General features: G+C 57.3%; 1 protein-coding gene and 1 pseudogene across 3 annotated transcripts; one reads left to right on the forward strand and one right to left on the reverse strand.

The window, feature by feature from the left end:
* Positions 1-210: 210 nt before the first annotated feature.
* Positions 211-27,993, reverse strand: KLHL26 (kelch like family member 26). 3 transcript variants are annotated; one of them, XM_043910889.1, is made up of 3 exons: positions 27,857-27,993; positions 5,426-5,608; positions 211-3,004 (listed from the first exon to the last, which is right to left on the reverse strand). In XM_043910889.1, exons 1-3 carry the CDS (start codon positions 27,931-27,933, stop codon positions 1,423-1,425), a joined length of 1,842 nt encoding a protein of 613 aa, XP_043766824.1. In that variant the 5' UTR covers positions 27,934-27,993; the 3' UTR covers positions 211-1,422. The 3 variants fall into 3 exon arrangements, with proteins under 3 accessions (XP_043766824.1, XP_043766825.1, XP_043766827.1); XM_043910890.1 differs by lacking the exon at positions 5,426-5,608; XM_043910892.1 differs by lacking the exon at positions 27,857-27,993 and having other exon boundaries at positions 5,458-5,580.
* LOC122701141 lies at positions 25,282-25,381 on the forward strand (annotated as a pseudogene).
* Position 27,994: the final 1 nt, after the last annotated feature.

Below are 27,994 nucleotides of genomic sequence, written 5' to 3' on the forward strand. Positions count from 1 at the left end.
CTCCCACATGTCCTGCATCGGCGGGCGCGTTCTCTACCACTGCACCGCCTGGGAAGCCCACTGCCCCCACGGCTCTGAGCCAAAGGCTGGTCCTGCTCCTCTGCAAGGCTGGAAAAGGGGGAGGGGGGAGAGGAGCCCCCGAAAGTGCAAGGGCATGAGCAATCTGCGAGCCATCATGCCCCACAAGCTCAGCACTGGGTCCACTCCATCTTTTTACCATAACATTTTTATTAAATATAAGGAAAATAGGCGACGACGTCTGCTAAGGTCTGAGGTTAATTCTTCACATGGTGCGAGGGTCACAGAGACGCGACATCAATCGTCCATTAGCAGCAGAAGAGACACTTTAAGTTGCCCCGAGGGTACAAATCTCGTTTATAAGACAGCGGTGCTGGCCTCTTAAGAAAAAGCAAAAGAAAACCAAACAAGAAAAAAGGTTTTGAGGTTTAGACTCCAGAGCAAACGTGGCCACAGATGCCGCAAGTCCCTCACAGGGAGCAGCCTCCAGCAGCCTGACTTCCCGCACCAAGTGGGCACAGGCCGGACGGCACGTCAGCCTGCTCACGGGGTGGGGCTGGGGGAGCAGAGGGCCAGAAGGGGCAGAAATGAAACCTCGGGACAGGCCTGTGGGGTGCAGATGCGCTGTGAGATTCTGAGGCCAGTGTCCCCGTCCATTTGTGGGACAGGGCCGGGGACGAGGAGCCTCAGTCCCGTTCTTGTTATGGCCCTACCCGTCACCCAGAGCCAAATGGAAGGCCTAAGGCCCCTAAGGACCATCTCTGGGAGGTGGCTGTGTTTTTCTGTCCTGAAAGCAGACAATCGCACACCCTGAAGGTGCCAGGACCCAGGTCAGGAATGGAGATGAGCACTGGTCCCCTCCGACTCAGCAGCTCAGGCTCACTGGGGAGGCAGAAACAGGCCCTTCTGGCCACCCCGAGTCAGGCAGCCCCCAGCCGCCTCTCCTGCTCCTGTGTGTCACAAAGATCTGGGGTGCGTTTTTTTAAAAAAAGACACATGCAACTCAGAAGGGTGGGGGGGAACTGGAGGATCAAGATGAGTTCACCTCTGAATGTCTCAGACCTCCAGGCAGAGGGAGCGGAGAGAGGAGACAAAGCCACACGCTCTGAAGCAGACCCCTCCTCCCACCCGCCCGTGAGGACACGAGGTGGGCGAGGGAACCGGCTCGGTGTGAGCCGACTGCCGCAGCACATCAGCCTTGCTGCTGGCAGGCTCCCCCCGAGGGCGTGGAGCCAGAATCTGCTTCAGGAAGGAAGCAGGGGTGCAGAGGGTGCCGTATCCACGCGGCAGGCCCCAGGAGGCCAGCCCAGGGGTGGGGCGTCCCAGTTCTCTGCTGGGACATGCGCCCACCAAGCCCCTGGCAGAAACAGCAGGCGGCCAAGCCGGTAACTGGGGTCCGGGGAGCTACCTGCGGGCCCCGGCCCGGGGCAGCAGCACGGGGGCACAGGCGATGCCGGCAAAGGACTCGGGAAAGTGCAGGTCGCGCTCCCACTCGTCCGTCTCGGTGTTGTACACCTGCACGATGCCCGTCACGTTGTTGAGACGCCAGTTGTAGCCCCCGACAATGTAGATCTTCCTGTCCAGCAGGCAGCAGCCAGCCTCGGACTGGCCGGCCCGCATGGGGGTGACGCTGGTCCACTGGTCCGTCTCGGGCACGTAGTACTCCACGGCCAGCACGTCGAAGCAGCGGTCCACGTGGTCCATGCGGCCGCCGAGAGCGTAGATGCGGCCGCCGGCACCCACCATGGCGTGGAGCACTCGGGGCTCGCTCATGGGCGCCTTGAACTCCCACTGGTCGGCCTCGGGGTCGTAGCAGTGCAGGGCCTTCTTATCCTCCACCGAGATGCCGTAGCCACCCGAGATGTACAGGCGGCCCCCTGCCGCGGCGCCCGCGTGGCCCCAGGTGCGGCGCTTGAGCGAGCAGGCGTAGCCCCACTCGTTGCGCCGCGGGCAGTAGCGCTCCACCGAGGCCAGGCTGCCGGCCCGGTTGCGGCCGCCCGTGGCGTACACCATGCCGCACAGCACGTTCAGCTGGAACTGGATGCGGCTCTCCTGCATGGCCTGCAGGCGCAGCCAGCGGTTGAGGTGGGGGTCGTAGCGGTAGCAGGCGTCCACGGCGCCCTCGCCGCTGCGGTACTGCAGGTGCTGGCCCCCGGCCACATACACGAAGTTGTCCAGCACCGCCACGCACGTGTGGCTGCAGCCCACCTCCATCTCCGTCAGCTCCCGGAAGTGGCGGGCGCCCGGCTCGGGCAGCTGGTACACCTTGCTGCTGACGGAACGGTCACTGTCGGTGTACGGGGTGCCGCCGAAGGCCACCAGCGAGGGCACGTCTGAGCGCACGGCGGTGCGCGACGACTGCATCTCGTGCTGCCGGAAGGGGAGCACCTGGTAGTTGAAAGCCTCCAGCAGGTACTGGCGGCACAGCACGTCCTCCACCATGATGTCCAGCGTCTGCACGCTGTCCACCAGGTCCGAGGAGCGCATGAGCGGGAAGCGGATGTGGCAGAGCACGTGGCTGGCACGCAGGCGCCGGGCTGGGTCGTGCTGCAGCCAGCGCACGGCCGCCCGGAACAGGTCAATCTCGGCGCAGCTCTGCAGCCGGTTGCTCTGCAGGAAAAAGACCAGGCGCTCAAGCGGCAGGTGCAGGAAGTCCTCCTCCTCGGCTATCTGCAGGAAGTGCCGGAAGGTGAAGGCGTCCACTGACTCCTTGAGCGAGGCCAGGCTGAAGGTGGTGGCCATGTGCCCGATGTGCAGGCAGGTCTCGACGCTCATGGCGGCCTTGAGGAACTCCTCGCACAGCTCCACCACGGGCAGCATCTGCAGGAACACGGCGGCGCCCAGCACGTCCTGCACACAGTCCAGGTCCAGGGTCACCTCGGCGCTGTAGGCGAAGTCCACAATGTGCCTCAGGCCGCGGGCTGACACGCCCTTCAGCTCAATGATGTCCTGGCTCGCCTCCCGCATGCCGCCCGTGAACATGGCCCTGAAGGTCAGAAACACAGCGTGGGGGCTCAGGCCAGCCGAGGGGCCTTGTGGCTGCCCGGGAAGGCCTGGCCCTCCACCCCCTGACACTGCCGGCAGGGCATGACCAGTCAGGGGAAAGCAGGCCAGATGTTCATCAAAGACACACAGAAAGGAAAAGAAAGATTTTTAATTTGCACCCTAGCCATGTATCTTCCTACAAACAGCAGCTCCCCACGAGGGGCCCTGCCCAGCCTAACCCAGAAGTCAGCAGTGCTGGGGCCCACGGGCTTAGAGGGTGAAGGCCGAGGGCTGCATGCTGCGGGTTGGGTGCAGTTCTGTAAGAGGAGACCAAATCTTGGGTTTGGCTTTGACTCTGATGACAGGACGTTCATTGGAAGGACTGATGCTGAAGCTGAAACTCCAATACTTTGGCCAGCTGATGCAAAGAACTGACTCATTGGAAAAGACCCTGATGCTGGGAAAGATTGAGGGCAGGAGGAGAAGGGGACGACAGAGGATGAGACAGTTGGATGGCATCACCGACTTGATGGACCTGAGTTTGAACAAGCTCTGGGAGATGGTGATGGACAGGGAACCCTGGCGTGCTGCAGTCCATGGGGTCGCAAAGAGTCAGACACGACTGAGTGACTGAACTGAGTGAGGACAAGTTCCTCTGCCCCACCTTAATACCCAGCCCTGGAAGACCTCACCTATGGTAAGTTCAGGAGACAAAGCAGGACCCCCCAAGGGCACCATGCACCACAGCTCACAGACAGCCTGGCCCCTCACCGGGGCAGGTGGCTCCACCTTCCCCAGCCTGGGTCTTGGGTCACTGTCACAGGGGTTGGAGAAGGGTGAGGGTCCCCAGGAAGCTCTGCTAGGGTCCCTGCCATCTCCAGAGGCCTAGGTGGTCAGGAAAGCCCCCTGAGAATGGCCTAAAGGAACACCAGTCCATTGTGAGTGCCCCCAGCAGCAAGTGACCCCGGCTCTGTCAGCCACGCCCTCCTGCTCCGAGAAGCAGTGTTCACATGAGTGCTGGTGAGACACACGGGCCCTGGGTCCCAGCCCCCCAAGGCTCTGGAGGGTCCCCTACCAGGAAGAGGGGTAAGAACCTCTGCCTGCTCAGGGCTCCTGGCAAGTTCTAGAAGATGGAGAGTGGCAGGGTCCTTTCATGGGACAAGCTGGCATCTCATCAGAGTTACAACTCCCATCAGCACACATCTGTGACAGCCACCTGAGGGGAGAACTTCAGACACCGCCTGGCGGAATTGCATCCCCTAGTCACCCGCTGGGTGGGCCCAGCTCAGGCCCAGAGCAGGGCTAGCCGAGCTGGGGGCAGCCGGGGGGCCACCGACCAACCACTGCCCAACCTTGGCAGCAGCGCTCCACCAGCCCCCAGAACCCGCTTCTTCTTGTCCCCACGAGTCCCATCAGCCCATCGAAGGCAGAAGTGATCACGGCGATGGGAGGGAGCGTTGCCTTTTAAGGCCTCTCCGACTGCAGTGCCAGCGCAGAGGAGCCTTTAAAGGGCATTTCTGGCTCGGCCGGCCCGCCCGTCCCCAAATCCAGAATAAAAATAGAAGCGGCGCCCCAGATGGCTTGGCTGCTCCAGCTCCCCAGAACGGCCTCTCTGAGCCCATGAGGCGGGCAGCCAGGGGGCGCACCAGGCAAGGCACCCCAGTTTCAAGGACCGTGAGGCCCAGGGTGGGCACCTGAGCTGGGACTCAGAGACAGCCGGCAAAGTGGGCTTTAGAACCAGCCCCAGGCGGCACCCCAGCTCTCTCAATTGGCAGGAGGAAGCTGACCAGCTGGTCACTAAGGGAATGAGGGAGATTGTTCCAGAGCTGTGACAGCTTCCCACTGGTGAGAATGGTTGGGTGGGACCCTCACTCTCCTGCCCAGTCCAGACCTCCAGGAAAGAGTCTTTGGGGCAGAGAGACCTGGACACCCAGCAAGGCCTCACTCATAACACGGCGTCTTGGATGGACCCCGGCACCCTCAAGGGCTGCCGACTAGGCGTACCTTCCACCCCCAGCCTGCGCACAGGCTCACAAGGGCAGGATTCATGCCTGCTGATCACCGCCAAGTTCCCAAGGCCCAGAACAGCATTAGGCACAAGCAGGCATCAAAGAAAGACAGAATGAAACCCAGCAGCGCCCTGCCCCCTTCGCAGGGCAGAAGCTGCTAAGCGGGCTCCCACCTCTGCCCCCAGGCACGCTCGGCTTGTCTGCTCTATGTCCCCCAAGTTTGAATAAGCAGCAAACCTGGAAAAACCTGCAGGCTTACTGGACATTTGGCTTCTCTCTAAACCCAGAGATGAGCAAACCTCGGCCTCTTTCCCTCAAAGCCATCCTGGGCTGGACGCAGCTGGAGGCACAGCCCTGGGATCGTCCCCCGTGGATGGGCGGTGCCGCCACTCCACCCCGGGGCCCGCGCGCACCTGAAGTAGTCGCTGCAAGCCGCCAGGACTACCTTGTGTGCGTGGAAGGTCTCTCGGTTGACGGTGAGCACGACGTCCAGGAGCTGGCCCTGGGCACGGAGCGCAGCGAGGCCCTGCAGGAGGCTGGTGCTGTGGCCAGGGGCCGAGAAGGTGCACTTGAGGGCCCCGTTCTTGTCAGCCATGCTGTGGGGGGGCAGAGGTGGGCAGGCAGCTGAGAGGCCAGGGCGCCATCTGCTCTCCACCCAGGGGCTCTGAGCAGGCTTGGCAGGAAGCGGCCCTGGGTGGAGGTGAAGTTGCCAGAGCCCGTCCCCGAAGCGGAAGCCAGACCTGGGTCCCAGTGGTGAGTGCCACCTGCCCGCGGGCTGGCCTTGGCAGCAGAGGCACACTCACAGACTCCACGTGTTGCCTACGAAACAGGCGAGGTTTCATGCAAGACCCACAGAGGCTCCCACATATCCTTTCCTTTCTGATTTAACTGAAGTGAGATTCATATATCATTCATCATTTTGCAGTGTACAATTCAGGGGCATAAAATCCACTCACAAAGTTATGCAACCATCACGTCTATCAGCAAGGCGAAAGGAGACCCACACCCATTACCAGTCACCCCCCCAACCCCCTCCCCCAGCCCCTAGTCACCACTGATCTGCTTCCTGTAGCCATTGGCCTGCTCGGACCAAGGATCAAACTCGGGCCCCCTCCAGTGAGAGCATGGAGTTCTGATCACTGGACCAACTGAGGCGTCCCAAACTCATGGCCCCAGGGCCGTAGGAGGACACAGAAGGACTGAACCCAAGCCGAGGAAACAGCAGGTTGCATGGGATCTTCCTGTCACCCTGGGGCCAATATAAAGAAGCCATAAAACCAAGCATAACTGCCCTCAAGAAGATGGATTTATCTGTGGGGGCAGCTTGCTGGGGGGATGGGAGAAGGAAGACACATTCTGGCACATCCCATCAAAATGAGGATGCACAAGGCAAAGGCTGTCTTGTAATAAAAATAAAGTTTTGAAAAGGTGAGGGGTGGCCACAACCCAAATGCCCACCAGTGGATGAATGGATAAACGAAATGTGGTGTATGCATATAATGAAATACTACTCGGTCATGACAAAGAATGAAGCTGACTCAGGCTACAACAGGGAAGAAACTTGAAGACCTCAGGCTAAGTGAAAGAAGCCAGACACAAAAGGTCGCATGTTGCATGATTCCATTTATATGAAATTTCCAGAAATCCACAGACAGAAAGCAGATCAGTGGTTGCCAGGGGCTGGGGGTGGAGGGTGTGGAGTGACTGCCCACCCAGGGTTCCCTTTGGGGTGATGAAAGTGTTCTGGAACCAGAAGACACGACGGTTGCACAACACTGTAAAAGCACTAAATGCCACTGAATTATACACTTTAAAATAGTGAATTTTATGTTATGTGAACTTCACCCCAAAAAACAGAACAAAACTCAAGGTCCTTGGAGCCTTCTCAGGCCCTGTGTGAAACCAGCCAGGACCTTCAGGGCCTCACAGTACACGAGGTCCTCTGTGGCTCAGTCCCTATTCTTCCCACTCACTCCCCTTCACCCCCTACCTCCTAGCCACTGTCCCCTTTGCTATTTCATCTTGGAAAGCTTTTCAGAAATGCATCAATAAACGAAGAGTTTATGGAGAAGGAAATGGCAACCCACTCCAGTATCCCTGCCTGGGAAATCCCATGGACAGAGGAGCCTGGAGGGCTACCTTCCATGGAGTCTCAAAAGAGTCAGACACAATTTAGCAACTAAACAACAACAGTAAAGTGAAAAAATAAATAAGAGTTTAGGAGGCCCTAATGTATCACTTCATCCTCCGAATGCAACAGAAAGGGACAATGCCTGGACTTCCCTGGCTAAGGCTTCATGCTCGCAATGCAGAGGGCCCACGTTTGATCCCTGGTCAGGGAAGCAGAGCCTGCATGCCACAACTAAAAGTTGACGTGTCGTGTGCTGCAAGGAAGATCACAGATCCTGCATGCCGCAACTAAGATCTGGCACAGTCAAATAAATACATATGTATTTTTAAAATCTCCAAACTTACAAAAAAAGAAAGAAAGGCACAATGCCCTTCAGCCTCCATGGATTCAATAACCTTCCCAGGACTCTCCCAGGGCCCGCCCCCCAAGCAAAGGCCAGCCTTCCCAGTCCTCTGCTCGCTCCCCATGGCTGGAACTTGCTTTCCCATTCCTGGGACGGACGCCTGCCCACAAATGAGGGCCAGGAATGTGGGCACTGGTCCTTCCAAGAATGCAGGAGGAGAAAGAAGGCTTCTCGGCTCCCACTGCCCACCAGCTCCCCAAACACGACCAGGGTCAAAGAGCAGATGACAAGCACACGGCACTCAGTTGCTGCCGACAGGAGGTCCCCGACTCACATAGGCTGCCCACCTCAGTGGCCCTTCTAGCAGCCTCCTGAAAGGAGGTAAACTAAATCAATGGGCGCTGCCCACAGATCTGCAAGGTGCTCAGGATTCCGAAGGTGTGGGGATATGCCGGGGGGATGCCACCTGCACCAGTGGAAAGCCGTCCTGTCCCCAGAGGCAGGAACGCATGTGACTCAGCGCACCTGCGCTGGTGGTGTTAGGGGCCAGCGGTGCCAAGAACCGGACACCGGGTCTGTCGTGGAGGCTGGGTGTGCACACCGTGGGAGGGGGGAAGGATGGGGGCCCAGGAGGAGCCTCAGTCTCCAGCCTGGCTGAAGGGCCTGGACGCCCTCCTCACACGCCCCCCACCCTCCCCTGTGCCGCTGCATCCAGGCCACCCTTCGTGGTTTCCAAGACCCCCGAGTGACCCCCGTTCTGAAGATCACGGATCCTCGGGATTCAGAGGACCTCAAACTGCACCCATCCCCTGGCCAGGACATCTCCAGGGACAGGGTCTCACCACGTCCTCTCGCCAACACTCCACAATGGGCCTCTGGACCATCGGAGCCAACACTGTGTCCCACAAGAGCCTCCAAGTATCCCGAGCTCCTCTGGGCTCTCTGTCAGCCCCACGGCCCCCTCCCTAGGGTGGGAGGACACAGTATGAATGAGACAGAGCAGCCAGCCCTCGCCAGGCGCACGGTGAGGGAAACGGGGACCCAACATGGTCAAATTATGCAGAACTGGCCTGTCAGTGTCCCGTGGGAGGAAACAGGAGCTGGGAACAGAGAGGGGCAGAGGCCAGAAAGTGGGGATGTCCCCAGCTTCTCCTCCTCCCAGCTCTGCCACCCCTGAGGTCAGACAGGGATGCCCAGCCTCTCCCTGGGAGCAGAGGGGCTTGGAGGCATCCTGGGTGTTGGCCCTATAGCCCAGTTTCCATCAAGGGCCATCCCTGTGCAGAGTCACCTTGCAGCCCGCAACGGGCCCCCTCCTGCCTGGGGCCAGGCGCCCCCATCTTCCCTGCGCAGCACAGCGGCCTAGGATCAGGGACAGCTGGAGGGACCCTCCCTCCCGGGGCCCCGGGGTGGAGCGGAGGCCTACCTCAAACCAGGGATGGTATTAAGACGTAGACACAGACTTGGCTGGTCTGGGTAGCCCCAGGGACGGCAGAGCCGCTCTCCACAGATGCCACTCAATGTGCACAGCAGGGGCTGCAGGTGTGAAAAGTGACACGCAGACGGCACCAGCATGCCACCTGCATCACCAGGACCTCCTAGAGTCATCCAAACCTGGAGCTTGGCCCTGAGCAGAGTGTCTGGAGGGCTGGGCCAGGACCCAAAGCCTGGGAGACTCGTCTCAGCCAGACTCGCTCTGAAAGCTGCCCAGGCTGCACTGTGGCATTCACCCTCCAGGCTCCAGCACCTGGAGCGAGGCACGGACTCAGGCATGTTCCTCGGTCCTCTGAGCCTTGATTTTCTCAGCTTTCAAACAGGGCAGAGGAAGCAGATGTCACAGGGCTGCCACGAGGCTCCCGGGCCCCCATCACCTCCCAGGAAATGAGGGACTGCAGACTCCCTATTTTCCCCAGCTTCACTTTGGGCTGGCCAGGCCCAGTGGGGGGCTGCACCCTGCCACCACCCCTACAAGCCGCCCACCTGCCTTTGAACGGGGCCAAGTGCTTAGGAACTTGAAGCTTGGAACCACCCACAGAGCGCTGGCTCATGGCAGGTGCCAACCAAGCCTGGCTGGCCTCTCCATGGACACCTCACCTCACACATTTTTACAATTCCACTACCCAGCCTTTGCCATTTTGCTTTTAGCTGGCCTTAGTTTTTTCTTCGAAGTTCCTCTGAGAGTGTGAGGCAAGGTGGGAGGATTTCCTGTGCTTCCACTGAGCCCTGGGCACTGGTACATCCATGCATGTTTTCACCACAAGAAAGATGTCACACCTGAGGTAACTTCATCCTGGGGCTGCTTGGTCCCTTAGTATATATTTACTATGGTCCTTCATATATAAAGAGCACCAAGAAATCAATACAAAGCCAGCAATGTCACAGAAAGATGTACAAAAGTTGTGGGCTGATGGTTCATAGGAAAGGAAGCATATCTGGCTGGAGGAACCTAAGAGTCAACTTCACTTATGATAAGAAAAGTGTGCTTCCCAAAGGACTGGCTTCACCCCTCAGTCATCAGGCAGGCCATCTGGCAGCAGACACTCTTGTCTATTCCCAAAGGGAGTTTGAAATGGGACAACACCCAGGAAGGCAGTTTGAGAGACCTAGCAAAATTCAAATGGCTCATCTTCTCAACCTAACAAGTCTGCTTCCAGGATTTTTCTGAGATACATTTACTTGTGCAAGTTGAGAGATGTGTGAGGACATTCACCAAATACCTTTTCTGGGGGCTGGAGATGGGAAACAAACTAAACACCCTTTAAGAGGGTACAAAGGCCTGTCCTCCAGCTGAGCACGGAGGCCATGCATACTCTGAGCATTAAAAAGCTCCTATAGGGCTTCCCTGGTGATTCAGAGGTAAAGAATCCGCCTGCCAACATAGAAGATGCAGGTTCGATCCCTGGGTCAGGAAGATCTCCTGGAGAAGGAAGTGGCAACCCACTCCGGTATTCTTGCCTGGGAATTCCCATGGACAGAGAAGCCTGGCGGGCTACAGTCCATGGGGTTGCAGAGTTGGACATAACTGAGCAACTAAACAACAACAGTGTGGGATTTAGGACACCCCGGCCCAGAAAACCCCCACCGAGCCCAGAGCACTGCCGCTGACAGGGCGTGGAGCCTAGTTGCGCCAAGTGGGTAGGAAGCAGCCCCTTTCTGCGCATGCCTCACCCTCGCCAGGCCCGCCTCCCTGTGCCGCCAGCAAGGCGCCGCACCTCAGGAGGCTGTTTTCCTCCTCCCGTCTCAGAAATGGGACAACTGTCTCTGAAGCCCTGACATCTACCCCCACACACACACCTCGCGGCCTCTGGGGAGCTCGGGGAGGGGAAGAGGCAGCCGGCCTGGACAGACAGGCAGGCGAGTCTGGGCGGAGGTGGGCAGCCGGAGGAGGGAGGGCCGCAGCCCGGCCCGATGACTAAGGGAAGGCCCGTTACTCAGGCCGGCCCAGACAGGGGGCGGCGGCGAGGCGGGGCCACGGCCCCCAGGAAGGCGGCGGCGGCTGCAGGCCTTGAGCTGGTCCGAGCCTCCAGACAGCCACCCGAGCCACGGTCACCCGCGCTGAGTCATCGGAGCCAATGCGTCAGCAGCTGGGTCAGGGCGTCTCAGCAGGCCGCCCCGGCTGCACCCTCAGCCTGGATCTGGCCACGGAGGGCATGCCCCTTGCTGTCCCGACCCCAGCCCGCACACTGTGTCTCCCCGGCACTGTCACTGGGCCCCCTTGGGCATGTGCAGGCCCGCGCGTGACACGGGGACAGGGCAGCTGCACACCTAAGTGTCCCTGCACAGGGGCTGACGGTTGGGGGGACTGGGTGGAGGAAAAGCCCGCCCAGGGACCCCGTGGCAGGATCCCCAAGGCCTCCCCGGCCGGCTGAGCCCACTGCCCACACCGTCAACAGATCCTGGCTGGCACCCCCTGCATGGGCTCCTTCCTGCCCCCTTAGTTGGTCATGAGGTCAACACCCCAAAATACACCATGGGCTGGAGCCATTGCCTCAGAACCTGCTTTGAGGGGACCCAAGTCCAAGGCAGAATGGCCTAGTGAGGGGCGGCCGTGGGAGGTGCGGGGCCGTGTGAACAGTGACGGGCCCCTCAGGGCGGCGAGGAGCAGCACTTGGCAGGGTGGGCGCTCCCCACCTCCTGCCCTTGCCCGCCTGCTGGGCCTGGTCTCCATGATCGGTTTCCCAAGCTCACAGGAGAGATCTGAAGCCCCGGAAAGTTCTTTTCATTGGAATGTCCAAAAAAAAAAAGAGAGAGAGAGAGAGAGAAGAGGCAAGAACAAGAAAGAATTTCATGGAAACATTTCTTTGGGGTTTTGTAAAATCCTTTCCCACCCCCACATGGAGCCCAAAACTCAGGCCAGAACAGAGTCTGACGGTATTGCCCCTTTAACATACTGTTCTGACATGCAAATTCCCTCACTTCCCCTCAAAACGGAGAGCACTTCCACTTTCAAAGCCAATTTTGGTTTTATTGTCCATGTGGCTCGATGGAGCGCAGCAGCGCAGCACAGCTGGTTGGCTCCCGCCCCGGCCGATGCAGTACCAGGGAGCTCCAGGCCACTCCGCCCGGGGTCCTGGGTACAGCAGCAGGAAGACGCTGCACTCGGGGGGACAAAGGGGGCCAGAGACCCCGAGAGGGAGTCAGAGACACAGACAGAGACAGAGGCCAGAGAGGGAGTCAGAGATGTAAAGAGAGAGAGAGAGACACCCAGAGATGGGGGGACAGAGGCCCAGAGAGAGATAGACCAGAGAGAGAAAGAGAGAGACCAGAGAGAGAGAGACACCAGAGAGACACCCAGAGATGGGGGGACAGAGGCCCAGAGAGAGATAGAGACTCAGAGAGAGAGAGAGAGAGCCAGAGGTGGGGAGACAGAGGCCGAGAGAGACCAGAGAGAGAGAGAGAGAGACCCAGAGAGAGAGAGAGAGAAACTCAGAGAGAGAGAGAGAGAGACCAGGGATGGGGGGACAGAGACCCAGAGAGAGAGACCAGAGATGGGGGGCAGAGGCCCAGAGGGACCAGAGAGAGAGAGAGAAACTCAGAGAGAGAGAGAGAGAGACCAGGGATGGGGGGACAGAGACCCAGAGAGAGAGACCAGAGATGGGGGGCAGAGGCCCAGAGGGACCAGAGAGAGAGAGAGAAACTCAGAGAGAGAGAGAGAGAGACCAGGGATGGGGGGACAGAGACCCAGAGAGAGAGACCAGAGATGGGGGGCAGAGGCCCAGAGGGACCAGAGAGAGAGAGAGAAACTCAGAGAGAGAGAGAGAGAGACCAGGGATGAGGGGACAGAGACCCAGAGAGAGAGACCAGAGATGGGGGACAGAGGCCCAGAGAGACCAGAGAGACAGAGAGAAACTCAGAGAGAGAGAGACCAGGGATGGGGGGACAGAGACCCAGAGAGAGAGACCAGAGATGGGGGACAGAGGCCCAGAGAGAGAGACCAGAGATGGGGGACAGAGGCCCAGAGAGACCAGAGAGACAGAGAGAAACTCAGAGAGAGAGAGACCAGGGATGGGGGGACAGAGGCCCAGAGAGAGAGGCCAGAGATGGGGGTCAGAGGCCCAGAGAGAGAGCAGCGATGGGGGTCAGAGGCCCAGAGAAGGGGACGGGGGCTGGGGCGGGCTGGGCTGCGCAGGGAGACGCCCCGGCCGACAGCCCGCCGCTCTCTGGCCTGTCTCCCTCCAGCACCCCGGCCTCCTGCCCAAGCACACTGGAAGCCTCTCCGGCTGGCCCCTCCCGCCCGCCTGACTCCTCACACTGCAGGCTCGTTGGCAGAGCACACGCGGGGCACAGCCCAGGAGGGCACTGTGGCAAGTGTCCTCCTCAAGATGGTGAAACTGAGGCCCAGAGTGCCCCCCAACCCACACCCGCAGGCTGCTCCCACTTCCTGCCCCTCTGCAGCTGCTGACTCGGCCGAGGCCACTGTGCTGACCCTTGCGGTCGCAGCTCCACAGATAAAAGGTGTGTCTGAGCCAGGGTCCCACACGGCCCCCAAAGGCAGACACCCCCAAGCCGCTGTTGCTGTGGTTACCACAATATTTCACAGCTCTGGGTCCTGCACTCCCAGCCCGAAGGATGGAGTCACCATGTTTTGGCACCTGGCAGCAGCTCTAGACGCTCGGGCTGGCCTGCGGCCCCCATGCTAACGTCAGCACCCTCCCTCCTGGGACCACTCGCCCCAGGCCGGCTCCACCCGCCTCACCCCCAGGCAGCCGCAGGCCCACAGTAAGGGGCAGCCTGCGGTCCTCTGGCAGAGCTGGAGCCCCAGGCTCTCTGGGCAGCGGACCAAGCAGCAGGGCTGCAGGGTGGACAAGTGGAGAACCCAGGAGCAGATGAGGCTCCTGACAGCAGCATCCCAGCAGGCCGGGACGCCAGACACTGAGAGAGACGGTGGGGGGACAGAGATCCAGGGAGAAAGAAAACCTGGCCAGGGCCCAAGACCCCATGTGCCCCTGAGCCTGGGTGCTCTCCACAGCATCAGCAGTTAAGTTGTTTATTTCTCCCTCCTGGTCATCATGCTTGTTATTTCCTACATCTTCTGCTGTAGCTTCAATCAGGATGCCCAGTGCCAAGGCAGATCTGTAGACCCTGCGGGAGGCCGGGTGGGCCAGCCTTCCCACCTGATCTGCCTCCTCCAAGAGCCAGGCCATGGCCACACCTGGAGCTCAGCTTGGGCGCACGGCACCCGCAGAGACGCTCGCCCTGAGCACCGCAAAGCAGTGCCAGGCCACACCTGCCCGCCTCGTCTTCCAGGCATTGCCGTGCAGGGCCACCCCTGCCACGTCTGTCCGTGGCTCCTCCCCGCCCACGCCTGCAGGACAGTGCTGAGGCGACAGCAAAGAGGCGCTGCTGGGGAGTGTGGGCAGCAGGCAACCAGGCAACCTGTGGGCAGCTGGGCCTGGTGACCCTTGAGGGCCCTCACGTGACAGCCAGGAAGGCTGGGGGGCGAGCCAGTGGCTAGGCAGGCAGACAGGTTCTAGAACCCACATCCACCGCAAAAGAACCATCACGACTCCTCCCGAAGACCCAGACAGGTAGAAAGAGGCAAATTCCTAGGGGCTGGGAGCAGAGGTGGGGGGCCAGCCTCGCGAGACCCTGGCGAGGCGTCCCAAAGCCCACCCAAGGTCCCACGTGCAGAGCCCAGCACCAGATGGCCTCGCTTGGTGCTGGCTCTGTTCCAGGCTGAGTGGAACCACGCTGTCGGCGCCGTCATCCTACCGTTCCGTGACAGGGACACACTGCGTGGGTTCCTCCACTCCCCCAGAACTCACTGGGGGACGGCTGAGAACCCTGCAGGCACGGGTGCTCCCACCAGCAGAAGGCAACACTGATGTTCAAGTCCACTGCTTCCCTACCTAGACTCCCTAGGCTCTCCACGCTCTGCTCAGGGGCCACGGTGTGTCCAGGGCCCCCAGGCCCAGCTGTGCCCCCTGCTCAGGCCCTCGGGCCTCACCCCAGCCTCTCAGTGGTGCCACAGGGAGCCCAGGCTGCGCGGGGTCTGGCCCCTGCTGATGGACAAACGGACCCTGTGGGCAACATGTCCCCAGTCCCAGACCTGCGCGACTTCAGCAACTTCTCAGGGCTAGGAAGGCGGACAGACGGCACTCAGACCACCCCACCTTTCCTCACCAGCAGCAAGTGCTCAGCCTACAAGATGCCCCCACCCCTCGCCGTCCTGGCAGGGAAGCACCCACTCTATGCAGGACTGTGGGCTGGAGCGGTGCCGAGCTGGCTCCCAGCTCACCTCTTGGTGGGCAGCCTGGAGAGGGGCCCACCACGATGGCCACCACAGACAGGGACACTGGGGCACAGAGAGGCTCAGGCACCCACCCAAGGCCACACAGCACGTGAGAGGTCAGCGTCAGCCTCTGCGCAGCCCCAGGTGGATGGCCCCCTGGTCATCTCCATGGTGCAGATCGGAGACTGAGGCTGGGAGAGCAGGGACCACTCAGCAGGGAGGCTGAGCCAGGAGGTGCATGGGAAGCTGGACACCAAGGAGGGCAGGACATGGCTCCTCAGGGCAGCCGGGGCCAGGGGGTGGACGAGCCTGTTAACTCCCCAGCTGTTATGAGGGGGAACCCCATTCTGCCAGGTCACCAGTGGGAAAGCCCTACCCAAGCCTGCACACCACTCTGACCCCCCAACCCAGCTCTCTTTGTCTTGCCTGCCCATCACACCATCCAGTAAACCATCCATCTGTTTCCAGTCTGTATGTCTCCTCCAGGCTGAGTCAGGAGTCTCAACGGGCAGGGCAGGGTGGGCTTGGTCTCCTGAGGTGTTCCAGGGCCTGGCGCCGTGCCCAGCATGTGTTCAGAGCTCGGTCATGCCTGCTGATTAGATGGCCGGATGGCTGAGGGCGTGGATGGATGGATGGACAGAGGGGTAGATGGATGATAGATAATGAGGGACGTGGCAGATTGACTAGATGAATGAGCAGATGGATGGATGGTTGGATGGGTGAGCGGATGGAAGGGTGGGTGGGTGGAGAGATGGATGGACGGACAGATGATGCCTGGATAAGGGGGCAGGTAGACGGCTGCTAGGTGGCAGCGGTGGCCGGACCTGACTCCCGTCTCTGCCTGTCGCATATACCTGCTGTTATCCCCTCCACTCAACCTCCTGGTCCAACTCCTGGGACTGCGTATGTTATCCTTGACTGGGCTCAGCCAGGAAGACCTCAGCAGGCTTCTCTCTGGGATGTCTTACCTCCACACTTTGCTCATGCTGTTCCCTGAGCAAACAGCCACTTCCTTCCGTCCCCTCCACCACTCCTCCCCACGCTGCACTCTCCAGCCCACCAGCTCTGCCACGCTCCTCCAGCATCTACCCTTCCAAGCCTTCTCAAAGTAGAAGGTCTCCCGCAAGGCTTTCCTTGCCCTCATGGCCTGGGCAAGGCTCCCTACAGCCTCCATGACCCCTCAAAGCTCAGCCAGGGCCCCCATGCTAGGGGCAAAAAGGTGGCTAATAAGCAGATCTCGGGCTAAAGCTTCGCTTGTTTTGTTCCCACCCATTGACAAGAGGCTGGTCCCAGCAAGTCCCCACCCCCACCCCCCCCCACATTATCCCTGCTGCACTGGGCCTGGAGATGTGGCCACGTGGATGAGTACAACCCCTTCACTCCAAATCAGGCAAGTAGGCACAAGACTGCCTGGCCCCAGAACACTGCTGGGAAATCCCGTGAGATTCCAGCATTGACAATTCTAGCATCTCAGGGCCCAGCCCAGCTGCCTCCCCTGGCAGGGCAGGTGTTGAAGCTCTGAAAGGGACGGTTCTGCCAAATGGCATAAGCTCATGCCCAGTGATATCAGGCCATATACAGGCAGACAAAGACACCAGTCTGGCTCAGCAAGGATCTTCTAATAGCAGCATAAAGTTAGGCAACAAAAGGGGCCAATCGTGAATATCTTCATTTGGGGGGGTGAGTGCCAATATCCCTTCCTTCCTCTAATAAAGGACCCCTGTTTTCCTCCTTCACTCTCAGCCCCAGTGGTAAGGATAAGGAGACCCACCCCTGGGCTGAAAAGGGAGACTCACAAGCCAGCCTAGCCAACCAGAGCCTCCCAGGCCCCAGCCTGGTCCCAGGAGAGGGAGTATGACCCACCTGACCCAAGCAGAGCCTGCCTGGGACTTCTGCTGCAGCCACCAGGAAGCTGGTCTGCCCCGGGGGTTGCCAGGATGCTGGGAAGCAAGATGAGGTCGCCTTGCCCAAGCAGGAAGGAAGTCAAAGAGCTGAGAGACGGGAGACAGATTGCAGGGGATCATCTGAGCCCTGCATTTAATGTACCTAAAACTGGAATTCTCCCTGAACTTACTGTTTATGTGAACGATGAGCTTTTATTTTTTAACTGAAGGGAGCGAGCTGAGTGTTTGGCTCCTGGAACCAACGGGGGCCTTCGATGTCAGAAGTTTCAAAGCCGGGGCTCGAACTCCAGACGAGCCTCTGGAAAAGCCACTGTGGAGTCGACACTTCTCCAGCTACCACGGCTCCCTGCCGCGCACACAGCCTTCCTGCCCTGGGGGTGGAGGCGAGGATGCCTCGGGGATCTGCCGGCCAGTGAGTGGTGGCCAGACAGACGGCCTGAGCCCCGCCTGCCTGGAAGGACACAGCCAAGGTCAGCAAGCTCCCCGTGCCCCTACTGTGAAAGTTCAGCAACTCTAAATGCTAAAATGCTGAAAGCATGCCTAAGGCTGGAGCTGCAGGGCAGCCCAATGCCATCAGCCTCAGCAGGGAAAACACCACTCAGAGTTTCTGCAAGTAACTCACGTGGAGCATAAACATTTGTGTGTTCCCAGCCTCCCTGCCTTACGGGCACACGGGCTGCCATTACCCCTGGCATAACAGCAGCGGGGAGAAAAGAGACCACGAGAAGCCCTCCAGGACCAGACTCCACCACGGCAAGCACACAGTGACGGCTTTTAACAACAGTCCTGGAAGTTTTTCGAGTGGAGTCTGCCTCGGTCTACAGTGGGCGCCCCCACATGCCTGCTGCTTCATGGGCACTTTGTCACCGCCCCTCAAAACCCCCATTCGGGAGAATGCCCCACTCTCAGCTCCGGTCGTGGGAGATTCCGGGTGACCATGTCTGCCCGCTCCCGCTTCCTCCAGCAGACTGTTTCAAATTCTAACATCCCTTTGAGAGGCAAGCTCTCCGGATATCCAGCCCAGCCCAGCCCCGCCTCGCTCAGATCCCGTCTGTCTTTGACCCCTGTGGAATTTCGCAGTTGTGGTGAAAGAAAACGTCTTCGGTGCTCGATCCTCGGGTGACCCCCCCTCGAGGCCTTTAAAAGCCCAGGGGTCCACCCCTCAAGATTTCCTCCAGGCCGAGTGTGTTCAATTCCGGAAGCCGCTTCCCTCACAGGAAAGGTCTGTGATTCCCCCCAGGTGCCGGTTACTTCCTCCCGAATCACAATATTTTCAGCGTGCAGCGAGGTGGTCCACGGGAAGAGCTCAACGGCTGGGCTGCTCAGCGAGGGGTCTGAAATCACCCTGGATGCGCCCCAAAACCCACTCCACAGAGGAATGTTAGGGAAACGCTCTCCTGGCCATGGGAGGATGAGCTGTGAGCGTCCTGAGCAGCCCTCTCTGGAGGGAGACAGGGAGGGCGGGGGAGGAGGAAGGGACTGGAGACTCGGGGTTAACAAGTGTTAAGAGCCGTCTGCACAGCTGTGGAGCGGCTACCACAGGCGGAGGAGGAGGAGGGCCCCAGCCCCCCACTTCCCCCTGCAGGCAGCTGGACACGGAGGGCGGCGGGACGTTTTCTCGTCTTCAGCGCAGCACTGTGAGGCTGGCCGTGAACTCACGAAGCGCACGCACAAGGGTACTGCCCGCTGGCGGCTCCCTAATGGAGGCGGATTCCCTGACCACACGCCCCTGAGTTCCTGTTTCTTTCCCCGAACCATGGCATCACAGGCCCAATGCACATGAGTCTGAGCAAACTTTGGGGGATAGTGGAGGACAGGGAAGCCCGGCCTGCTGCAGTCCATGGGGTCGCAGAGTCGGACACGACTGAGCACCTGAACAACATTCCTGCATGAACGCAAATCAGGAGAAGCAGGGCGACCCTGGCTCAGCCGGCCGTGGAGGTCTGTTCCAGAAACCTTCAGTCAGGCCAGCTCCTCTGGCAAATCCACGGCAGACTGGGGAGAATACCTGCTACGTTGTATCAGCCTCCACCATGAAGCCCTGCCCTCAGGGAGCGCACATCCCAGGGGACACGGATCCTTGAGAACACAGAATGGACCAGGAGCATGGGTCAGAGGACAGAGGTGGACAGAGGGGCCAGGCCCCAAGGAGGCAACCTTGGAGCTGCGCAAAGCTCTGGGACGGGTCACTCCAGCCAAAGGAGGGTGAGGTCAAAGGCCAGGGGGGCGCCAGTGTGCTGCTGGAGACGCAAGCTCTGGAAGTCTGGGGGGCAGTGGCAGGGGCCAAGGGGCTCACGTGGAGAAGCGGACTTTGTTCTGACGTTGTTCTGGAAGTTAGGATGCCCCTGGCAGCTGTCAGGCAAGGGAGCAGCCCAGTCTGATGCCTGCCTTGGGAAGGCGCCACCAGCGGGAGTCGGGGGATGGCAAGCAGGAGGGCAACAGTCAGGGGCGGCTCAGGGCAGGATGAAGAGAAGGTGGAAGGAAGGTCCGGAACTAGATGTGGCTCAAAGGTGGAAACGTCACCATGTACCAATAGATTAAAGGAAGAAAGAGCAAATCAGTGTGTGCGTGCTGAGTGCTCTTCAGGAGGAGGTCAGAGTGGAGGTGGGAACCGAACTGGGAAGAACCAGGTCCTGGTTGTTGGGAGAGCAGAGGCCCTTGAGCAAGCAGAGGTGTGAGGACTTTCCAGGAGAGAGGGGGGACCTTGAGCCCTCCAGGCCAGATGTCTGTCTCTGCTCCCGGCCTCCTCTGGTTGTTCTCAGACAGCAGAGACTCTCAAGCCGAGTGGGGCCTCCGCCTCCTGCCTGAGGGGTACCCCTCAGCGTTCACTCTCTGGTCCATGGCAGAAGCCTGAGAACTGGTGGGCCCCACCTGGCTGCCACCACGGGTCAGCATGTCACACAAGTTCCACCTGAATCTTCCCCAAACCCATTCACAACTCACCATCCCCATGGCCTCCCACCTTGGCCTAAACTCGTTCATCTCCCGCCAGAAGGATCCTTCCAAAACATGAATCTGACCCAGGCGCCCCCTCACCCAAACCCTACACCCACCCCTCTGTCTCCCCCTCCTCCCTCTCACCCTCTCCAGTTCCTCTCTGCCCTCAGGATCCCTAAAAAGCCAGGCTCCTCCACCTTTAGAAACTACACACGCCACTAGCCTGTACGCAGGAAACAGTCCCCCTCCGGAGCCTCCCTTCCCCCAAGCTGAAGGCCCTAACCTTGAGCCTCTGGTCAACCTCATTTGTAAGGGGGTTCCCAGAACCTTCTGGAGAAAACAGGGATCTCCAACTCGGCCTCGGATCATTTATGGCCACCGTGGGGAAACGACGGCCCATGAGCTCCACGTGCTGGGGTGTAAGCAACCACACGGGCCCACCCCCTCTGTTCAGGGGCCCCATACGCCCAACAGCACACAAAGCGGTGGGGACACAGGAGACAGGTGACGACCGCCGTCGGAACAAAAAGGTGTCAGGTGAGTGCTGAGTGCTGACCACAAGAGAAGGGAACTGGGCGTGCCGGGAAGCTGCCCTCCCCGCTCCCTTCTCCAGGGCCTTCAACCCCAAGTCTGAAATATGCCCAAAGAGCACAGGGCGGGAGTGCAGAGAAGCCCCGCTTTAAAGTGGGAGGGGGAGACAGGAACAAACCTCCAACCTGGCCTCGCTGAGCTCTCCCATGAGGATCAGTAATAAAAAATAACCAGTTAAGGAAAGTGGGCTGACATACTGAGCCCGCTCCCTAGAGACGGCACAATGATAGTGGAGGCTAATAAAAGCTTCCTACCCCATAAGCATGGCCGACAACAAGAAGGCTGTCCCCTGGGGGTTGCAGCTACTGGCTGGAAGCCGTCCAGCTGTGAGATAATCAGGCTGCACAATTCGGGGTGAAGTGTGCAGTGTTCAGAGCTATTTCACATCGTGAGCTCAAGGGACCCTGCCGGCCAGAAGGTGAGGAAAGGGGCGCCTCACTGCCGGACGCTGAGCTGAGCTGTGTGGCCCAGCCCTGAGCACCTCCAGCTCCACGTTCCCTCCCTCGCCCCAGACTCAACTGCCCCCAACCTCATACTCTGCCAAGACCCACCAGCTCAGGCTCCACACTCTTTCCAGGGGCCAGGCTCGCGGGGTGCCATCTGCACTCAGGCTGCTGCAGAAGCAGCTCAGACTTGACGTGCTCCGCTCTCCCACTGGCCCTGCTACGTGGCCACCAAGTAGAACTACCAGTGTCCTTCAAACTGCTCGAGCCAACCGCCCAAGACTGAAAATTCATATGTTGAGACCTATTCTCTAACGTGATGGTATCAGAAGGCAGGGCCTTTGGGGTTTGATTAATTAGGTCATGAGTATGGGGCCCTCATGAATGGGATTAGTGCCCTTATAAAGTGACCCCAGAGAGCAGCATAGAGCCTTCTACTATGTGAGGACACAGCAAGGAAACTGTCTATGAACCAGGAAGTGGCTTCTCCAGACACCAAATCTGTCGGCACCTTGATCTTGGACTTCTCGGCCTCCAGAACTTTGAGAAAGAAATCTCTGCTGTTTATAAGCCACCCAGTCTACGACATTCTGTGTGGCAGCCTAGACTGAGAGACCAGCTTTCTCTTCCCAACCTGCCACACCAGCTCATTAAAAACAACCAGGCAAACGCCCCAGGGCCCCTCCGTGGCCGCGTGGGCAGTGGACGGAACGCCAGCTGCATGAGGACTGCAGGACGGCACTGCCCTTCCACGCTGACACACACGTGTGCGATGTGCTGGGTGCCCTCTGAACACTTCCCAGATGAAGGCTCCAACACCCAGCGGGTTACAGACATGCCCAAGGCAGGCAACAAGCATGTGGGCCTCATGAGGTGCCTGATGCTGCCACATTACCCAGAACTCCTAGGAGCCCCTGTCTCTGAACGGTCAGACTCCTGCCTCTCCCTCTCAGCTGAAAAGATGGCGAGGCCAAAGGAATAAGAACTTTCTCAGAAGGCCAAATCATCCTCCAGTCTTTCACACAGGGTTTAGGGGGCCTGGACTCCTCCAGAGCCTTGGGGATGTGTGGAGAAGATCTAGGGTGCAGCCAGAGAGGGCTGGTGAAGGAAGTTTAAACAAGCAAAAGCCACCAAGCCAGGAGCAGAAGCCGCGGCTGAACTGTGCCAAACCCACTCACGCGGTATCCAAGGTATGACTTCCCAGGGAAACACCTGTGGATGGAGCAGCCCTCAACCAGACACTTCTGCCTCGTCCCCCAGAAACGGTGTGAATCAGTGAGACCGGGCCCCATCCAGACACCTGTAGGAAAGACGGGCTGAGGAAAGAGGAATGCCAAAGGCCCAGCATCTGAAGAGCCTCTGTGGCGAGAAGGCTCCTCCTGAACGAGCCGGCCGGGTACCTCACAGCAATGGAATTTTAGTTGCAGAGGTTCAACTCCCAGGAGAGTTCCCCCTCCTTTTCGCAATACCCCACAAACCTCCTTTCTCGCTAGGAGTCTAGACCCCTGTCACGGGCCTGAGGTGGAGCTGGGAGGGGGGCTGCTACAGAACAAGGATCTTTGGTGTGACAGAGCCTTGAAGCTAGGATCCCACCTCCCCTCAGCAAGCCCCCAGCTAAGGCAGCCACGCTTTGTCCATCTTGGAGGTTCAGCTTGGGCACTAACAGCCATCTCTACTAGGCAATGGGTCTTTTGTTGATCCCTCGAGATAGGAAGGAAAGAGAATAAGCTTTTCTCTTTCTTTTTCCTCCCCACTGGTTGCAGAAAAGTGAACTTGGAACAAACAAGTTATGTAATGCTGGGGGTGTTGTTGGGTGGGGGGGAAACACCATCACTCCTAAGGACAGTTCTCCGAGTTGTGGGACTGTTGGAAGCGCTAAGGGAAAGACAGGAACCGCCCCCACCCCTGGCCAAATGACAAAACCCTTCATGGGACAACACGGCAGATGCAGGCACCACCTGGAAGGTTGGGAAACCAACCATCCTCACAGACAGGGCCAGCCTCCCCCGAGTCCTTGGCAGCCCCACAAGTCTCCCCAAGAAGACAAGGGACGGACGTGACCACCTAGAAGGAACTTCCAACCGGCCAGACTGCAAGCCCTAGAGAGCTTTTGCACACTCCATTCATTCATCCATTCCTCCCTCCCCATCCCTCCCTCCCAACCATATTTTTTGAACATTCCCTTCCTCTGGGCTGCCCATACTCCAGGCATACAAGACCAAGAGTGCACGAGACAGCCATGTTCTCCACTCTCAGGGCGTCTCCACTAGCACACCAAGCAGTGTCAGGCGGTGAGTGCGCGTTCCAGGACACACAGCAGCCACAGGACCCAGGATCCCGCTCCCGGGACACGCCCCCAGCGATCCCCGCTCCCGGGACACGCCCCCAGCGATCCCCGCTCCCGGGACACGCCCTCAGAGAAGGGGACACAGGTGCTCAGACAGAGACCTGTGCCTGCCTGTGCGCAGCAGCATTATCCAAACCAGCCGAAAGGTGGGACCAACCTAAACGTCCTTCAGCTGGTAACTGGATAAACAAAATGTGGCATGTCCACACAATGGAATGCTATGCAGCCATAAAAAGAAATGAAGGACTTATACATATGACCTTGTGAATGAACTGTGAAAACATTCTGTGGAGTCAAAGACACTGAAGGTCACATATGGTATTGTTCTATTTATAAAACAGGGAACTTTATAGAGACAGAAAGTAGATGAGTAGTCATCAGGGGCTGGGGGAGGGGGGAAGGGGTGACTGCTAATGGGAAAAAGCTGTCCTTTTCAGCTGATGGTGATGTTCTGGAACTAGACAGAGGTGATGTTTGCACAACACCGTGAATATACTGGATACCACTGAATGGTACATTTTAAACTGGTGAGTTTTATGTTACATAAATTTTACCCCAAAAAGCCAACACAACAAGGTGACCAGAAAAAGTGCTCCTGGGGCTAGTTGAGCTCAGGGCGTCAGGCAGGTGCCTCTAAGAGGCCACAATCTTAGAATGGAAGGATGAAGACGAATGAGGTATAGGCAGGCCATGTACTGGTATGGTTGGTTTGGAATAAATGAAGAAATGAATTTATGACCAACCTACAAGGGCCTCTACATCTCAGAAGGATCCTTGGGAGAATCTTGTGTGCTACAATCTCTCTCCAATTCTGATCTCCTTTCTGTATGCTCCATCTCACCATATGAGGGATTCTCACCCTTCTCCCACATGAGCATCTAAGGGATGAGACCCTCCCCACATCAGCTGCTCAAGACAACAGACTTTTCATTGGGATGGAGGGTAGGAGGCAAATGAACATCTCAGAGATGAGGGAAATATCTTTTAATAAAATGCCTCCAGGGGACTTCCCTGGTGGTCCAGGGGCTAAGACTCTGCCTTCCAATTGCAGAGGATGTGGGTTCAGTCCCTGGGCAGGGAACTAAGATCCCACATGCCACAGAGCAACTAAGCCAGAAGGTTCCTTCACATCCAAAATTAAATAAATGTTTTAAAAAAGAAAATGCCTCCAGGACTTCCCTGGTGGTCCAGGGGCTATGACACTCACTCCCATGCAGGAGGCCCAGTTTGACCAAAAGATCCTGTGGCCACAATGAAAGATCGATGATTCCACGTGCTGCAACTATGACCCAGTGCAGCCAAACAAATAAAAAAAAAGAAAGAAAGAAAGAAAATGCCTCCATTTAGAAAAAATATCTTAGATATGAAACTGGAAACAAGATCCATAATGAAGAATGAAATAAAGGAGACCTCCTCAAGGTAATAAACTTTTGCCCCATGAGAGATACCATTAAAAAAACAAAAAGACAAGCTACAGGCTGGGAGACAATAGTTGCAAATAGTATATCTGATAAAGGACTTGTTTCCAGAACACGAAAAGAAGTCAAGTCAAGAAGACAAGCCAAGTAAAAAATGAACAAAAGATTGGAAAAGACACTTTACCAAAGGCCTGAGTGGCCACTGAGACCATGAAAAGATGTCCAACATCATGAGTTAATAAGGGTATGCAAATAAAATCCAAAATTAGATACCAACATACACTTAGAATGGCTATAATTAAAGACTGGCTACATCAGGTGTTGGGGAGCAACTGGAACTCTTGCACATTGCTGGTAGGAACAGAGTTAGGGTGCAGCCACTCTGGAAAACACCTTGGCAGTTCCTTAGATTAAACCTACAAGAGCTTGCTTTGGTAACACGTGTACTAAAATTGGAACAGTATTGAAATTAACATGGCCCCTGAACAAAGACAACACTCAAATTTGTGAAGCATTCCATATTTTTTAATCTAATCTCAAAAATAGGAAAGAAAAGTACAAAGACATGATGAACTATTTTTTACATTTTCCTGGGATACGAAGGCCCTGCTTGTTAAGAACCTCAATTGTTAAGGTGAAGGGCTACACCACAATGGGCTTCATTGATTTCCTTTGCTGCTTTTCCTCTGTTTTACTACAACTCCTATTTGTTCATCACTCTAGTATTTGTGGAAAGATGTTTTGTATTTTGCCACACCATGATAATAGTCCTAGTCTGACTGGTTAGTTTATAAGTTTAAGAACAAATAAATAAAAGACCCATTTTACCTTGAAAAAAACAAGAAAAAATACTTAAACCTGTACCTACCATAAGACCCAGACATTCCACTCCTAGAGGATGAAAATGTATGTCCACACAGGGACTTTCCTGGTGGTCCACGGGCTAAGACTCCACTCAAGGCAAGGAGCCTGGCTTCCATCCCTGGTCAGGGAACTATATCCCACATGTCACAACTAAAATATCCCATATGCTGCAACTAAGACCCAGCATAGTCAAATAAATAAAAATAAAATGTTTTTAAGAAAATTTTAAAAAGAATGTACATGTCCACACAAAGATGCATACCCAGATGTTCACCACAACTTTATTTGCAATTGTCAAAATAGAAACCACTCAAATGTTCATCAGCCAGTAAATGAACAATTTATGTCCATCAATACAATGGAATACTAGGAAGCAGTGAAAAAGGATGAATTTCTGATACTTGTGACAACACATATGAAACTTCAAAAATATTCTGCTAGGGGACAGAAGCCAGACACAAGAAGTCACATGTTACATGATTCCATTGATATAAAATTTCTAAAAAGACAAAACTACAGAGAGTGACAGCAGACCAGAGTGTACCTGGGGCCAGGGTTGGGAGAAGGATTGACTGCAAGGGTCTTGAAGGAATTAATTGTGGTGATGGACACGTTCTGAAAACTTGGATTGTGTTAATGGGTACAGAATTCTACAAATTTATTAAAACTCAAAGAGCTGTTCAGGTAAAATGAGTGAACTGTACAGCATGCAACTAATTATACCTTGCTCTTGCCCCAGGTTATCCCTACGCAGGGCCCAAAGCAGGGACTAGGGCTCAATGTTACCTCTTATCGGTCCATTACATGCCACCTCCTGCTGGTCACCAAGTCCTATCCATTCGACCCCCCGGAATGTCTTCCCAAATCTACTGAATTCTCCCTGCTCCCCACTACAGGCCTCTAAAGCCGAACTCAAGCACCCAGGTCCCCACAACGAGGACTGACTCTGTAACACACCAGTATTGACCACTTTATCGTTTATCACGTTGGCTGAAATTATTTGCTCTCATAAGCTCACAAGTGAGAAAAAGGCCAAATTACTTGCTCTGCCAGCCAATGGTAGCAGGCTGTCCTGGTGGGCCTGGATGAAGAGATCTAGACCATGCTGGCCTTGGGCAATGGGAAGACAGAGGAAGGTCTTGCATTGTAACACAGGTGTTCTTTCCCTCTGAGAACCCAGAACAATGCATTTAAACACCTTCAATTGCTACACCAATGCTGGGGTTCAAACAACCATTCTTAGGACTTGGCCAAAGATAAAGGGGGCCTCTCTCAGACCAAAAGGGGTGAATTCTTCCACCATGATCTGAGGGCAAGATCTTGCTTCAAGTTCTTTGCCCTAGGGAGTGGGAATTTACACCCCAAGAGGATTAGAGGGAGGAGCCCCAAGATGGACCCTCCTCATGTATTTTTTTTTTAACCTTCAGCCTTTTAAACCATCCTCAGGCTTCCCAAGACCCACTAAAGCCCCTTAGGATCTCCAGAATCCCCAGACCCCTCCCTGACCATCAGAACTCACTGGGACCACCAGCTTCCACTTTCAGATTCTCCCAGGTCCCTTGGGTCTCTTTCAGGCCCTCAGGTTCATTTGAGTCTCCTACTCCCAACCTTCCACAGTCCTCACACCCCCCAAATCCCCTCAGCACATTCTCAGGACCACCCTTAGAAACCTCAGGGTCCTTCAGCACCCTCCAGGAAGCCCTGGGCCTCAGCCCTCCAAGCTCCCCCAGTCCCCTCTTCAGAGTCCCCAGGACTGCCTCAACAACTGCAAGATTGCCTATGGCCCCTACTCAGGACCTCCCTGCCTCCCAGACCTCTTGGCATACTGTTACTCATGGCCATATCACAATCAGGAACCCCTGGGATTCCCTTCAGATCTCCATGTCCCTCAAAGCCCTCTCTGGCCCCTAAGGACACATGCAGACGCCTGGAGGTCCCGGGGCCCCCAAGCCGCCATCAAATGCCCCATGAATAGCCCTCAGTCCCCCCAGTACTCCATGGCCACCTAAAGCCCGCACCCCGTAAAGATCCTCGAGCTGGTTCAAGCCATCCCGAACCCCTCAGGACCCCCAGGACTCCTCACAGGCCACTCTTGCCTTGAGGCAGGTGCAGATCCACCCTGCGGGCTGGGTCTCACCTGCTCGGGCGCTCGGGGCCCGGACCGGCGCCGAAGCCGCCGCCACCAGCGCCACCGCTACCGCCGGACTCCGCCATCTTCCCGCCGCCGCCACCGCGCGTGCTAGTGACGGGAACCGCGCGCGCCGGCTCGGGAGAC

This window comes from Cervus elaphus, chromosome 9, assembly GCF_910594005.1.
Source record: "Cervus elaphus chromosome 9, mCerEla1.1, whole genome shotgun sequence".
In the NCBI taxonomy this organism is placed as follows: Eukaryota; Metazoa; Chordata; class Mammalia; order Artiodactyla; family Cervidae; genus Cervus; species Cervus elaphus.

What these genes read in the sequence shown, in the direction of transcription:
- KLHL26 (XM_043910889.1), bottom strand. Translation starts at nt 27,933, where the DNA reads ATGGCGGAGTCCGGCGGTAGCGGTGGCGCTGGTGGCGGCGGCTTCGGC. An exon ending in GGCCCCGAGCGCCCGAGCAG is followed by an intron (nt 5,609 to 27,856) that starts GTGAGACCCAGC and finishes GCCCCCCCACAG; the next exon opens with CATGGCTGACAAGAACGGGG. An exon ending in GCTTGCAGCGACTACTTCAG is followed by an intron (nt 3,005 to 5,425) that starts GTGCGCGCGGGC and finishes TCTGACCTTCAG; the next exon opens with GGCCATGTTCACGGGCGGCA.